This window comes from Camelina sativa, chromosome 5, assembly GCF_000633955.1.
Source record: "Camelina sativa cultivar DH55 chromosome 5, Cs, whole genome shotgun sequence".
In the NCBI taxonomy this organism is placed as follows: domain Eukaryota; kingdom Viridiplantae; phylum Streptophyta; class Magnoliopsida; order Brassicales; family Brassicaceae; genus Camelina; species Camelina sativa.
In genome coordinates, this window is record NC_025689.1 from 8,841,164 (window position 1) to 8,856,082 (window position 14,919).

The window sequence follows — 14,919 nt, forward strand, 5'->3', positions numbered from 1 at the left end:
TTTCCNAATTTAGCTTCTGCTATGAGATTTTAGGAAACTGAGCGGTATAAGTTAGGGAAACCAGACACATTTCACTACCTAAATCAATCGAATTGCTATGCATTGGATGCACTTGATGATTCCAAGGAATACCTAGCAACAAGGAAAGCTATGGACGTTGTTGGGATTAGTCCTGAAGAACAGGTACTTTCTGGTTATTCATTTACATGATCAGTAATGAGGACAACTCTTCTCACATTTTATCGTCGTAGGATGCAATCTTCCGCATAGTTGCTGCCATTCTTCATCTAGGAAACATAGAGTTTGCTAAGGGTGAAGAGTCAGATGCTGCACAACCTAAGGACGATAAATCCCGGTTCCATCTAAAAGTGGCTGCAGAACTTTTCATGTATATGCTTCACTATTCTGTGTTCTCAGATAACATATTTCTTGTCGAGGAGTTCATACCCTGATTGCTTTTTTTTATGGTAGGTGTGATGAGAAAGCTCTAGAGAGCTCCTTATGCCAAAGGGTGATGGTGACTCGTGGTGAAAGCATTACAAAGCCTCTTGATCCCGGTAGTGCAGCACTAAGCAGAGATGCTCTTGCCAAGATTGTCTATTCTAAATTGTTTGATTGGTAGGTTAACAATAGCAGACTCCTTCCGAAGGGCTTATTATCAATCTTGGGATTCAAATTTTTGAAAGGTTACAAATCTATTGCTCTCAGGCTTGTGACTAAGATCAATAACTCCATTGGCCAAGACCCAAGTTCTAAATACATAATTGGAGTCCTGGATATTTATGGATTCGAGAGTTTCAAGACAAACAGGTGCTTAACCGGTACGCTTCTTGTGTTGCTAATTCTTCTTCTAAAACACTGAGCATGGTTTACTGTAAAATTTCCTAGTTACTTAGGTAGAGACATTTTTTTCCTTTCTTTTTTGTGTTTTGAGACAATAGTAATATTATCGTTATTAGTTATTCCTAGAAGTTATGAGGTTCAATTGATAGCAGTTTTAATGCTCTTGTTAAAATTCCAACGTTGTTTTTCTCTTCACATGTTTTTTTTTGCAGTTTTGAACAGTTTTGTATAAACCTGACAAACGAGAAGCTGCAGCAGCATTTTAACCAGGATGGAGACTGATGTTCTTTTCAAAGTTTTAATTCTAGAATGATCTAAAAAAATATGCTGACCCATATTCATGCAAATGTTCCTCTCTTCTACAGCATGTGTTCAAGATGGAGCAAGAAGAATATACTAAAGAAGAGATTGACTGGAGTTACATAGAGTTCATTGATAATCAGGATGTCCTTGATCTTATAGAGAAGGTAAGTAGTATAACATTGAGTGGTGTTGGAACCTTTAATCCGTTTTACGGCAGAAATTTTTATCAATTTTCAGTACCTAATACACAATTATTATATGTCAGAAACCTGGTGGCATTATTGCCCTTCTTGATGAGGCTTGGTGAGTTTGTATTTCAAAACCTCAATATATTTCATCTATATTTCCTTAATAATTTGCTGAGTTTGTGTTTGCCTCTACAGTATGTTTCCAAGATCAACACATGATACACTTGCGCAAAAGCTATACCAGACATTTAATAGCCACAAGCGTTTTACCAAGCCAAAATTGGCTCGTACTGACTTTACCATTTGCCATTATGCTGGTGATGTTAGTGATTTAAATTACCTCAGAAGTGTGTGCTTGAAATGCTTGTCTTGAGTGATGGAATAAACGTAAAATTGGTGTGATGGCTATGTATGTTCTTGTTGAATTTCAGGTCACCTATCAGACTGAGCTGTTTTTGGACAAGAACAAAGATTATGTTGTTGGAGAACATCAATCTCTCATGAACTCTTCAGATTGTTCCTTTGTCTCATCGTTGTTCCCAAAACCGCGAGAGGAATCCTCCAAAACATCAAAGTTCTCATCGATAGGCTCTCAGTTCAAGGTCTGACAATAATGTTAAATTCATCAAATTCTGCTTATATGTTATACATTGATTTTCACCGTGTACTAAAAATACAGCAACAACTACAATCTCTGCTTGAGACGTTGAACACCACTGAGCCACACTATATACGTTGTGTTAAACCAAACAACGTTCTTAAGCCAGACATTTTTGAGAACGCTAATGTTCTACATCAACTTAGGTGTGGGGTAAGCTTAATGTTTCATAGAACCTTATGCGATTTTTGCAACTGCAACAATTATTCGTCCTTTACATGATGTTGTGAAACTCCCTTTCTGACCTCAGGGTGTCATGGAAGCCATTAGGATTAGTTGTGCTGGATATCCTACTAGGAAGCCTTTCAATGAATTTTTAACCAGGTTCCGGATTTTGGCTCCAGAGGCTACGGCTAGAAGGTAGATTAACCAATGCTTAAATTCTGCTATCTAATTCTTACTTTAATGGTAAATAGACGTCAAGGTATTAGACTCTGGTCTTTATGTTCATAGCTTTGACGAAGTCGACGCTTGCAAAAAGCTACTAGCAAAAGTTGAACTTAAAGGTTTTCAGGTGCGCTTTCATATTTTTATCTCACAGTTTCTGGATTTCTGCTTTTATATTGTGATTTCCAAAAAAGATATAAGGGTACTTGCAATGCCACTTCGGATATGTTAAATGGTTACACTGCACAAGACTCTTATATGGCTTTTCTTCTTGTGCATATGCCATGAGAGGTTTGACGAATTCGGTTGTTACATTTATTTTGAAAATCACAGATAGGGAAGACAAAGGTGTTTCTTAGGGCAGGTCAGATGGCAGAAATGGATGCTCACCGAGCTGAAGTTCTTGGCTATTCAGCAAGGATTATACAGAGGAAAGTCCGTACGTATCAATCTCGCAAAAAATATATTCTGTTGCAGTCCGCTTCAACTGAAATCCAAGCCTTTTGTAGAGGTAAGTCATGTTGTACGCGATTCCAGGTCGAGTAGATTGTTGGCTTCATATAGTTTCATGTCTTATTAAGCTTCGCCCAACTGATTGCAGGACGTATTGCACGCGTTCAGTTTGAGGCCAAGAGAAAAGAAGCTGCTTCTGTGAAAATTCAGAAGCAGGCGCGGACATATATCTGTCAGACAGCCTTTAAAAAGTTGTGTGTTTCAGCTATTTCTATTCAGACTGGGTTGCGTGCAATGGATGCTCGAGTTGAATATCGATACAGGAAGAAGAGACAAGCGGCAATCATTATTCAAGCAAGTTTCAAAACCTCTTGTTGATGATAAAATCTCTCCTTTTTGGTATCTAAAGTTTTCAGATACTTGAATTTGTTTGAGTATTATCAATAACATGTAAGTTACTGATTCCACAGAGTCAAATCAGAAAATGTTTGTGTCGACGGCGGTATTTGAGAACGAAGAAAGCAGCTATTACCACTCAATGTGGCTGGAGAGTGAAAGTTGCACGCCGAGAATTGCGGAAGCTTAAAATGGTGACATTCTTTCTTAACTAACAATGGGAGCTCTTAGTTTCTTTAAAACTAATATATGCGATCGACTATCGATGAGATGTACATGAATCATCAGTATGATCGTGGGTTGGAATATTCTATCAGTATTTTCGTATCTCCTAAGGTCCTCTTTTGGGAACTCAAATTGATGATAATTCTAAATGTGAAGTGATATAATCAGTTTTATTATAAATTCACTGGATCATATGTATGCGGAGATTTCTGAGATGTCTTTGTCTTCCAGGCTGCAAAGGAAACAGGAGCCCTTCAAGACGCTAAAACTAAGCTTGAAAAGGAAGTGGAAGAACTCACTTTATGCTTAGAGCTCGAGAAACAAATGAGGGTACACATCGCACACAACTTGCCACAGTGAATATTGATATATTCTTAAACCATAATACTACATCTTGTTGCTTTCTCTTTTCTGTGTGAGGCATCTGATTTTATTACTGATGCAGATGGAGCTTAACGAAACCAAAACTCAAGAAGTCGAAGAGTTGCGGTTAGCTTTAAATGACATGGAAATTGAGCTCGGGGAAACTCAAGAAACCAAAAGTGAGGAGATTTTGAAGTTGGAGTCTGCCTTACAAGACATGCAACTCGAATTTGAAGAACTTGCTAAGGAGTTGGAGATGACGAATGATCTTGCTGCAGAAAATGAACAGCTCAAGGTAAGGTCATAAAGATATTAGATAAGAACCTTTCGTTCTTTGGTAATCTTAATCTTCCGTTTATGGGTTGAAGGTTACAGATTTATACATATCTAAAGAAATGTTCGTGGTTGCTCTGTCTTATTCATTTTCCTTCTAACTTCTAAGGATTTGGTGAGCTCGTTGCAAAGGAAAATTGATATATCCGGGACCAATCATGAAGAAACAAGTAAGCTAAGTGAAGAGAGGGTGAAACAGGAGGTTCCCGTCATTGACCAAGGTGTAATCATCAAACTCGAAGCTGAAAATCAAAAATTGAAGGTAGGGTGATCTTTTAATATTGACAATCGATAGACGATCCAGCTTCGTGGCAAGAGAGGTTCATTTGAGATTTCAATGTTTTCTATAGACAATTCATATCTTATCAAGAACAACATTTCGTAGGAACTGGTCAGTACACTGGAGAAGAAGATCAATGCATTAGACAGAAAGGACGACGTAACAAGCTCAAATATCTCAGATCAGTTGAAAGAGAGTGCTTCATCTGATTATGAGATGTTGAGTAATCTTGCAGCAGAAAATGAACGTCTCAAGGTAAAGTTATAGGGATGTAGTTCTACTGTCGTATTTTTAGTGTTTTTAAGTTTGTTTTTCTCATTGATATGATGTATGATACTTCTCAGGCACTTGTGAGTTCATTAGAGAATGGAACTAATGAAAACGATGGGAATGATTCATCAAACGAGCAAAAGGAAGAGACACACATGCTGAAAGAAGAGAGATTGGCAGAAGATGTTTCGGTTGATAACGAAATGACCAACAAGCTGGCTGCTGAAAACAAAGACTTCTCTGTAAGTGTTCCAAAAAAATGTATCTGTGTTCCAAAAAAATGTATCTTTCTTCAAGAAAAATAATGGGTTATGTGACACTTAAATTTATTGAAATTCCACAGGATATGGTAAATTTGTTGGAAAAGAAAATAAACGAAACAGAGAAGAAGTACGAGGAAGCAAATAGACTTTGTGAAGAAAGGCTTAAGCAGGTTGTAGACGCAGAGACAAAACTAATCGAGTTAAAAACAACTATGCAAAGGTTGTCGATTTGCATTCTCTTTTTGACCCTAAGTTTCAATCTTTTATCTTTTCTTTGCTCGATGTTTTCTTTTGCAACAGCTACTACGAATGCATTACTTATTTGCTATTATCTTTAGGCTCGAGGAAAAGGTCTCTGACATGGAAGCAGAAGATAAAATTCTTCGGAAGCAAGCATTGTTTAATTCAGCTTCTCAGAAAACGTCACCCCAGGTGTCATTTTCCAGACCGCCAGTAAGATTTATCTATGTAAATTCTTCTTATATATATTATTTCTCAAGAAAATTCTTGACCTCTTCTTTCCGCGTACCTCTTGCAGCCAGTGGAGAACGGACATCATGTAAGTGAAAACTAAATGAGCTGTTCTTGTATACACTTAATAATCTTCGCAAGTTTTTGTTACTAGAGCCTTGTGATAGAAAATTCTTTCTTACAGGCATCACTTGCTCCTATACCATCAAGAAGGTTTGGGGCAATGTCTTTCAGACGATCTCAGCCTGAACAACAACCTCACGTATGTGCCTAACGAAAATTTGAGTCATAATATTGTGATACTTGTTTGCATTAGTTGATTAATTTTGTCATGTTGTTATGATGCAGGAATATGTTGACGTCCTTCTCAAATGTGTATCACAAAATGTCGGTTTCAGCCATGGAAAGCCCGTTGCAGCATTAACAATATACAAATGTCTCATACACTGGAAACTATTCGAAGCAGAGAAAACTAGTGCCTTTGACCGTATTGTTCCTATTTTTGGTTCAGCTATAGAGGTAACCTGAAGTTTACATATAAGTCTCTTTGTAATATTTTATGGTCTAAGTATTAATGGAAACACATTGAAAATATGAAACATGAAAGCTTAAATATCGTTTCATAATTTTCCTGAGAGGGCTTAGAATTGAGTTAGATTGATAGTTGACATTATGTCATCATGCTTTGCTGTCTACTCTCAGAACCCAGAAGATGATAACAATCTGGCTTATTGGCTAACAAACACATCTACGCTGCTGTTTTTGCTTCAAAGAAGCTTGAAATCCCATAGTACAACCGGTGCAAGTCCGAAGAAACCTCCTCAGCCAACTTCATTTTTTGGGAGGATGACACAGGTAACAAATCCTGTTTATGGACTCTAAGAGTACCTTAAGCATACTAATGGCCATAAGGCTTAAAGATTTCACTTCTATATGTTTTAGGGTTTCCGTTCAACCTCTTCGGCCAGCCTTTCAGGTGACGTAGTGCAACAAGTAGATGCTCGATATCCTGCTTTACTTTTCAAGCAGCAGCTTACAGCCTACATTGAAACTATATATGGAATATTTCAAGAGAATGTGAAGAGAGAACTAGCAGCCGTGCTTTCGTCCTGTATTCAGGTAGACCTATTTATGGTTTTCATCAAAATAAATCAAAATGTTAAGATCATGATCTCAGCAAGACAATGTCATCTCACTTATAAGTCCTCAACTAATGGCTCAGGGACTGAAAGATTTATCACATGAGTCCTCTGCAGAGACTTTATCTGCTGAATCATCTGAACAGAACTCACCAGAAAAGCCATCTGAAGAGAATCCACTGGAAAAGCTGTCTGAAGATAATTCACCAGCAGAGCCATCTGAAGATAAGTCACCAGAAAAACCATCTGAAGAGAACTCACAGGCAAAGCTACCCGAAGATAATCCACAAGAAAAGCTATCCGAAGAGAATCCACAGGCAAGTCCATCCGCAGAGAACCCACAGGCAAGTCCATCCGCAGAGAATTCAACGGCAAAGCCATCTGAAGAGAATTCACCCACGAAAACTTGGCAAGACGTCATAGATCTTTTAAATCGGCTTCTTGGCACATTGAAGAAAAATTACGTAAGAAATTTTTTTGTATTCTAGGATTCAACATTGTGTTTGCTTCTCTTGACTCCTAAATTTTTACTCTGACAAACTTCTTCTTTCAGGTTCCTCTGTTTCTTGCTCAGAAGATTTTCAGCCAAACATTCCAAGAAATCAACGTTCAACTCTTTAATAGGTAAACTATTTACATTCCCCCATCAACCTTAACGGAGTGAAAATCACCTAATTCACCATCAGCCAATAAACATAAAACCGTAATGTAACTAATGCAGCCTTATGGAACGTGAATGCTGCACATTCATCATGGGCAAGAAAGTGAATGCCTGGTTAAATGAACTCGAGTCATGGTGTAGTCAGGCAACTGAAGAGGTAAGTTAGTTGTTTTGATTGATTGTGGTAACGGAACGGTTTCAAACTCTTAATCGCTTTATATCACTTGTCAATTAAATTCTCTTGAATGCAGTATATAGGATCTTCATGGGATGAACTCAAACACACGAGACAAGCCGTGGTGCTCCTGGTCTGTTTTCTTATGAACCAAATTACAGTAACTTTAATCAACACTACAACACTCTTTCCTCTCTCTGTTTTTCTTTTCCTGAATATATCATCGGATTCCTCTTCCAGGTTACAGAACAGAAGTCCACAATTACATATGATGATCTTACAACTAACCTCTGCCCAGTAACTACTCTCTGCTTCGGATTTGTTTAAAAATATTATAAAACATGCCTGAAAAATGCTTCTGATCTTTTTATCTCTATTTCACTTTCCAGGCTCTTAGTACTCAGCAATTGTATAGAATATCTACCCTCTGCAAAATTGATGATCACGAGTATCAGAATGTAACTCCAGACGTATGTTTGCTCTGAACATTTATCAAGTAAACCAAAATACATTTTCCCAAACCTCTATATCCACTTCATATTTCTGTCGGTGCAGGTGATTTCCAAGTTGAAACTTCTAATTACAGATGAAGACGAAGAAAGTCGTTCGTTCTTGTTAGACAATAATTCCAGGTACTGAAACTTTTCAGAATACTAATAACTTTCTCTAAATTGGTCATAACATCATCACCATAACCTCTTGAATATTGTCTTTTCGAAACTCAGCATCCCCTTTGAAGCCGATGAAATCTCCAACTGTATGCAAGAAAAAGATTTTGCCAATGTAAAACCAGCTGTGGAACTCACTGATAACCCTAACTTCCACTTTCTGAAGGACTGAGACTTATTTGATTCTGACTAGATATGTTGCAATGAAATTGTATAGTAATCCTTTGCATAGTTTTACGGGTGTATAATCTTTGATCGATCTGTTTCGTCGTCTAGGCAGGCTTTAAGAGGGAATTTCGAGCTCAAGTGTAGGGCTCGTTCTCTTCTTTTAATTTGATTCTTCTACACGTTCATTGTGTTCAGGGTGGTGGTTAGGTTATAGCCAAAGGCAAAATAATTTACTCATCATAGGGCAAGAAACTTTTCTCTGTATAACAAACATTAGAAATCAGTTTTTGTATCCTTAGTTTTTGAGAGATTTGGCGACACCTTTAGTCCCATAATGGGTCAGATTCATGATTGGCCTTGCGATATTGTTAAAGTTTGAATGCACTTTCCTAGAGTTAAATTTCAAAACATTCAGTCAAAGTTAGTGACTCAAAACCACATATTTTTATAGTACTTTTTGATATTTTATTAAATACAATTGTCGTATTTTAAAACTATTAAAGCTTTGATAATATTATTTTTTAGTAACTTTTATATAGTTAAGTTAGTTAACAATTGGTGAAAAAGAAACACCTGATGAGTCAGTCTGTGACAATGAGAAGGATCGGAGGGAGAGCGAATCAAACAAAGAGAAACATGTGAATCTGATCACATGGGTCTTCCCATACCCTTTCAGTTATTACAGTTATGGAGGTTTGTTTTGCATTTATCATCCCTCTACTCTATTTCTTTTTGTCCCTTTTCTAACCATTTTATAATAATATACATGCATGCATTGCGATGCATTACATTACATATACACAAAATGTGTTTGTCCAATAACAAATTTTGTGAACCAAGTGTTTTAATTTCTTTTAATTCTGATTTCCTCCTGGTATTATTATTAGCCGACGTCGTCACAAATGGAACAGTAGTTTTAAACTATATTATATTTTTCTTGTTAATAAAAATCAAAATTATCTTATCTTATCATATGGTGACTACGTACTGACTATGGTCCTTTCTCATATGGTGTGTACGTCTTCATTATTTAAGATAATATATGTATTTCTCTTAATAATTTGCACTCAAAAAAAAAAAATCTCTTAATATGGAAATATATTCTATCGTCTTCAAATATAACCAAAGTGATATGCATTGATTAGTCGATCAAATTAATGTTCTCAGTATTTAAAAGTAAAGTCTTACAAGATTCATATAATATAATGAGTATATATATATATATCATATTTATTTTTTATTACCAATTAAATTTACAATAGAAGTTTATAGAATTTCACAAATTGTTAAAGATCCTTACAGAAGTCTAAATGGAAAATTTAGATCCGCTCCAATATTAAAATACCTATAAAGATTACCCATCAGTTTAGTTAGAGCATCTCCAAAGGGAGTTTAAATACGTCCTACTATTAAATAAGAACCTCTAAAAAAAGAGAGAAAAAAAAAATAAGAACCTCTAATCAGTAATAAGTAATAACCACTTATTTGTCAAAATTTCTTATCATTGTATCACCAATTTCGTGGACTTTTATGATCACGCTTAGAGTAAAGTTTGCATATACATGCATTAGCCTTTTTAACTCTATAAGGCTAACTAATTTGCAACAATTCAATAATATGTTGGTCAAACAAGCCGTAATCCACATAAAGAAATAAAGACAAATGCTAGTTTCAGAATATTTTCATGTTACCCCATTTGATGGTATTCGAAGCATAAAATCAGTAGAGAAATAAAGAAAATACATATTGTGTTATACTAGTGCTTGAAATCAGGTTGCTGCTTATAATGAGCTAAATTGAAAACAGTAACATGGGGTTTGGCTATCTTAACTAACTAGATTTATTTAATCAAAGAGATTCTAAATACCTGATTAAGAAAAGCTGACTATGGCATAATCTGATTGATTATTGTCAGAAAATAAAACAATAATGGCCATATATACAAAAATTTTGAAAATTCCATTTTAGCAATAATTGATCCATTTACTGTTTGTTTTTCTTTGTTTTGTTAAAAATCATGGTTAACTATGGTCTTGGTAAGGCGTCGAACCCGTGACCTTCGGCTCATAAGAAATATAGCGAAAATTATAATATTTTGGACGAAAAAGATTTGTTGTTTGTTTTTCTTGTTATTATTGTTATTGTATTATTTTTTGATAATGATATTAGAGTTGGTTGTTGTTTTTTTGGTTTATGTATATATATATATATATATATATTAATGTATAATTGTTCATTTCAAACGCAATAGTGTGTTCAATGATTGGCCAATATATTCGTCCGAGTGTTTGTAATTTTTTTATTGGACAAAATTTGTATATGATGATGATAAGTGGTTAATCTGGTCGTTTCATGGAAAGTCATACTCGAATTATTGACTGCATATACGAGTACTTTAATCACACCTCTATTCAAATAAAAACGAAATATTTATAGGTTTTTTTATCTTTTGTAACGACTAAATCAAGATTATTTTCAACTGCATGGATTCATTCTACGATTGTATTATTTTGCTTAACTGAGTAATATATCATAAGTTGTTTATATATAGAACACATAACGATCACAAGTTTTACTAATAAAGGAGAAACGACTTTAGTAATATGCGATAGTTTTAAGAAATCTAGGTTGTAAGTAGCCTTGTTTAGTCGATATAAAACTATTTTAATTTAATTACTTCGAAAAAAATACAACTACTCCATCGATAGGATAAATAATCTCTTCATCCCAGGGAGCCATAAATTTCATAATTATCAACATCTAAAGTTCATCTATGAAACTCTAAAACTATTATCAAGGCAAGACACGTCATATGCATGCATCTACACGTACACATTTTCCTTATATTAAACTTAAAAAGGCACTCTAGATTTTGGTGAGAAAAATCTTTGCCCGATTCAACTCCACTATATGTACATCTATCACTCTCTCGATCGAGGTTTCCTGAATAAATCTTGTTTTCCTAAATCATGATGATTAATTTCTTACACAACACGATTCCATATTATCGATGTGAATACTTTATAATAGATCGGAGAAAATTATAATATCTCAATCTGTGAATCCTAAAAATAAGTTATGATGGATACAAAAAGATACTCAGAAACATTGAAAACAAGGATTTACGTGTATTGGGAGATCGATCTCCTGTATATAACATATTTGTGTTCTTTACTATCATTAAATTTTCAACAGAATTTACTCAATACAACGATTAGGGTAAACAAAATATTTACAGAATATCCTTTTCTATTTTTGGACTAGAGGTCTTAAATAACTCTGGGTTGGACATGCAAATAAAACTCTCTAATCTCTAGTATCAAGTTTCACTGACCTTGGGGGGCCATTTTTTTGTTCTTGTTGCGTGTGGATTCCAATTCATATCTTCACACACACATACTCGAATACATAGAGTTTGTTTGACGGTATTTCAAAAATGCAAATCACATTAGTTTACAAAGAACACAATAATAGAAAGAGGAATTATTGTGTCAAATTATTGAACCAATATGCACTGACATTTTTATCGCTGCAATAAAAGAGGCACTGACTAATTTCAACAATATCAGGGAAAAAATAATAAGAGAAATTGACCAAATTGATTAAACATGAAAACATGATGACCCAAATTTTTACAGTCCAGCACATGAATATATCTCATATTTCCCTTTCAGCCTCGTGCGCATCTAACCCTAGATTTGGTTTGTGCATCGATCGATGTAGATTTTATTAAAACATTCCAAATTTATAAGATTAACAGTCTATCTTATCAGTTATCACAGGGAAAAAAATGTTTTGACTTAAGAGTATGATATTTTAACCAATAAAAACTTTACTATGACGTTTGTTTTTCTTCTGACCAAAACACTTTGCGTCTAATGAGCGGATTAATTAAAACCCTCGGTTTTAGGTTTAATTCGAATCATAATAATTAGATGTCATTTTCATTAAGAAGCAATAGAAAACCCATTTGGACCTTTCATGAGTCTGTCTCTTTTTAGAATATCTGCTCCCTTTTCTCAATGAACCGATTAGAGAGTTTCTCATTGAATTAACAAATAGGTTATACATATGATTGCTTAATTTGTCAGCAGGTTTTTCTATAAATATATAAGGTTTGATTGGCAGTGTGAAATTCAACCGGTTGTTTGGTTACCAATCGAACGAACGATTCAAACAGACGGATAAAACAAGTAGTCTGAATAGATGGTTGAAAAATGCGGTCAGAAAGTTAAACAAATTGGGTTGTATAATCTATGCAAAAACAAAATGGGTTGTAATTTAATTGTACAATAAAACGTACAATTTTTTTTTTTGAATTATTTGTTATTTTTTCTGTCCTCTTAACGAAAGCAACTAATTTTATTTATATTATCTTCTTAATGAGTTTAAAGATGAAAAATGTAAACATGTTTAAAATATTTTATCCGACTGTTCTAAACATAAATCCTTAGGACATATATTTTGGACGAATTTAACACAAACCAAATAGGACATAACTATAGTTTTAACTATTACTAACACAAGTCATTAGCATCGATGTAATATATAATTAGGCAAAACACACTTTTCTAAAAGTGTCAACTTCAAGTGTTGTTGATCTATTTCTATATAAGCTTAAATTAATTAATAAAAGCCGCTGCAAGCCAATCATTTGAAGACTGAGAAGTTAAATTAAATGAGTAGAATAATCATTTGATAATCTTGAGAAATAATTTCCCAAAAACAACATTCCAAATTGCTTAAAGGTCTTCTCTATATAAACCCTTTCTCCTCAATCCAAACAAGACCACAAACCAAATCCCCATCTATCATCATCATTACATCTTTTCTTGCCCTAAAAGTAAGAATTAATAACACTGAAAAAGCTACCAATAAGATGAGTAATAACAATAACACAACTTGTGTCAACATCTCAACTCTACTTCAGCCTGAGGACATTTTCTCCCGTCGTTGCATCTGGGTGAATGGGCCGGTCATCGTCGGTGCTGGCCCATCAGGCCTAGCTGTCGCCGCCGACCTGAAACGCCAAGAAGTTCCGTTTATAATCCTCGAGCGAGCTAACTGCATAGCCTCTCTGTGGCAAAACAGAACCTATGATCGTCTCAAGCTTCATCTCCCTAAGCAATTCTGTCAATTACCAAATTTACCCTTCCCTGAGGATTTCCCGGAGTATCCAACGAAGTACCAGTTTATCGAGTACCTTGAGTCCTACGCAACCCACTTTGATCTCCGCCCCAAGTTCAATGAGACTGTCCAGTCAGCTAAATATGACAAGAGGTTTGGGCTGTGGCGGGTCCAGACTGTTTTGAGAAGCGAGCTGCTCGGTTACTGTGAGTTCGAGTATATTTGCAGGTGGCTTGTGGTGGCGACGGGAGAGAATGCTGAGAAAGTGGTACCAGAGTTTGAGGGTTTAGAAGATTTTGGTGGTGATGTTCTTCATGCTGGTGATTATAAATCCGGCGAGAGGTACCGTGGTAAACGAGTTCTGGTAGTCGGATGTGGTAACTCCGGCATGGAAGTCTCTCTCGACCTATCCAACCACGATGCAAGCCCATCAATGGTCGTTCGTAGCTCCGTAAGTAAAAACTTCAGTCATTTATACCAACCAAGTTACGAAAAACAGAGCACCTGATTCTTAGTAGTTCCTCTGTTCTAAAACAGAGCATCTGATTAGTTACACTCTGTTTTTCCTTGTTTGTTTTATCTGATCGATCAGGTTCATGTATTACCGAGAGAGATTCTTGGGAAGTCGACGTTCGAGTTAGGTGTAACAATGATGAAATGGATGCCGGTTTGGCTTGTGGACAGGACTCTACTCGTCCTGACAAGGTTACTTCTGGGAAACACCGATAAGTACGGGCTTAAGAGGCCTGAAATTGGACCGTTAGAGCTAAAGAACACAGCAGGTAAAACTCCAGTGCTAGACATCGGAGCCTTTTCAAAAATCAAATCGGGAAAGATCAAAATAGTAGCGGGAATAGCAAAGTTTGGTCCGGGAAAGGTCGAACTCGTGGATGGTCGAGTCCTGGAGATTGATTCCGTTGTTCTAGCTACTGGTTACAGAAGCAATGTGCCTTCATGGCTCAAGGTACAGACAAAAACATTTATCTTAGATCAAAGCAGTAGAACGATTAAATACCGTTAATGCCATTTAAGGGAAGTTTAACAAATACTAATGTATGCTGTTTGGTCGTTGGTTTTATTGTTGTGAAGGACAACGACTTGGCAGAGATTGGGATAGAGAAAGACCCGTTCCCAAAAGGGTGGAAAGGGGAGGCTGGATTGTATGCAGTTGGGTTCACGAGAAGAGGACTCTCAGGTGCTTCGCTTGATGCGATGAGTGTGGCTCATGATATTGCTAATCGCTGGAAAGAAGAAACTAAGCAACAGATCAAAACTGTTGCTGCTCGTCACCGTCGTTGTATTTCACACTTTTGACTTTTTACTATTTACATATAAAAATATATACGAGAGAAAGGAGGATGGATTAGTGTTTTGTGATGTGAAAATCATAGAGATAAGCCCACTCCATGTAAGAAATCCCAAAAAGGAAATAGCTGGGAAGTGTGTTTGGGGTTCTTTTGTTGTAAGGAGGATGTGGCTCTTTCCATGTATTTAACGTTTTTTGTTTACATTTCAACTTATCTTTTGTTGGTAAATGTGTTTGATTAG

General features: G+C 35.7%; 2 protein-coding genes across 3 annotated transcripts; both read left to right on the plus strand.

Annotated features, from left to right (window-relative positions):
- LOC104789028 (myosin-10) lies at positions 38-8,587 on the plus strand. Its single transcript, XM_019245789.1, has 35 exons — positions 38-183; positions 252-388; positions 472-618; positions 709-810; positions 1,056-1,113; positions 1,209-1,310; positions 1,412-1,449; positions 1,530-1,656; positions 1,766-1,936; positions 2,014-2,145; positions 2,243-2,352; positions 2,446-2,506; positions 2,713-2,890; positions 2,981-3,186; positions 3,303-3,422; positions 3,685-3,783; positions 3,899-4,111; positions 4,259-4,411; positions 4,535-4,684; positions 4,774-4,941; positions 5,043-5,182; positions 5,301-5,415; positions 5,501-5,521; positions 5,618-5,695; positions 5,782-5,952; positions 6,136-6,288; positions 6,376-6,552; positions 6,656-7,036; positions 7,126-7,196; positions 7,294-7,390; positions 7,485-7,541; positions 7,649-7,705; positions 7,798-7,878; positions 7,964-8,040; positions 8,134-8,587. The coding sequence occupies exons 1-35, from the start codon at positions 151-153 to the stop codon at positions 8,246-8,248; spliced, it is 4,296 nt and encodes a 1,431-aa protein (XP_019101334.1). The 5' UTR covers positions 38-150; the 3' UTR covers positions 8,249-8,587.
- Positions 13,124-14,816, plus strand: LOC104786252 (probable indole-3-pyruvate monooxygenase YUCCA7). 2 transcript variants are annotated; one of them, XM_019245790.1, is made up of 4 exons: positions 13,319-13,371; positions 13,476-13,822; positions 13,964-14,335; positions 14,461-14,816. In XM_019245790.1, the coding sequence occupies exons 1-4, from the start codon at positions 13,341-13,343 to the stop codon at positions 14,683-14,685; spliced, it is 975 nt and encodes a 324-aa protein (XP_019101335.1). In that variant the 5' UTR covers positions 13,319-13,340; the 3' UTR covers positions 14,686-14,816. The 2 variants fall into 2 exon arrangements, with proteins under 2 accessions (XP_010509914.1, XP_019101335.1); XM_010511612.1 differs by having other exon boundaries at positions 13,124-13,822.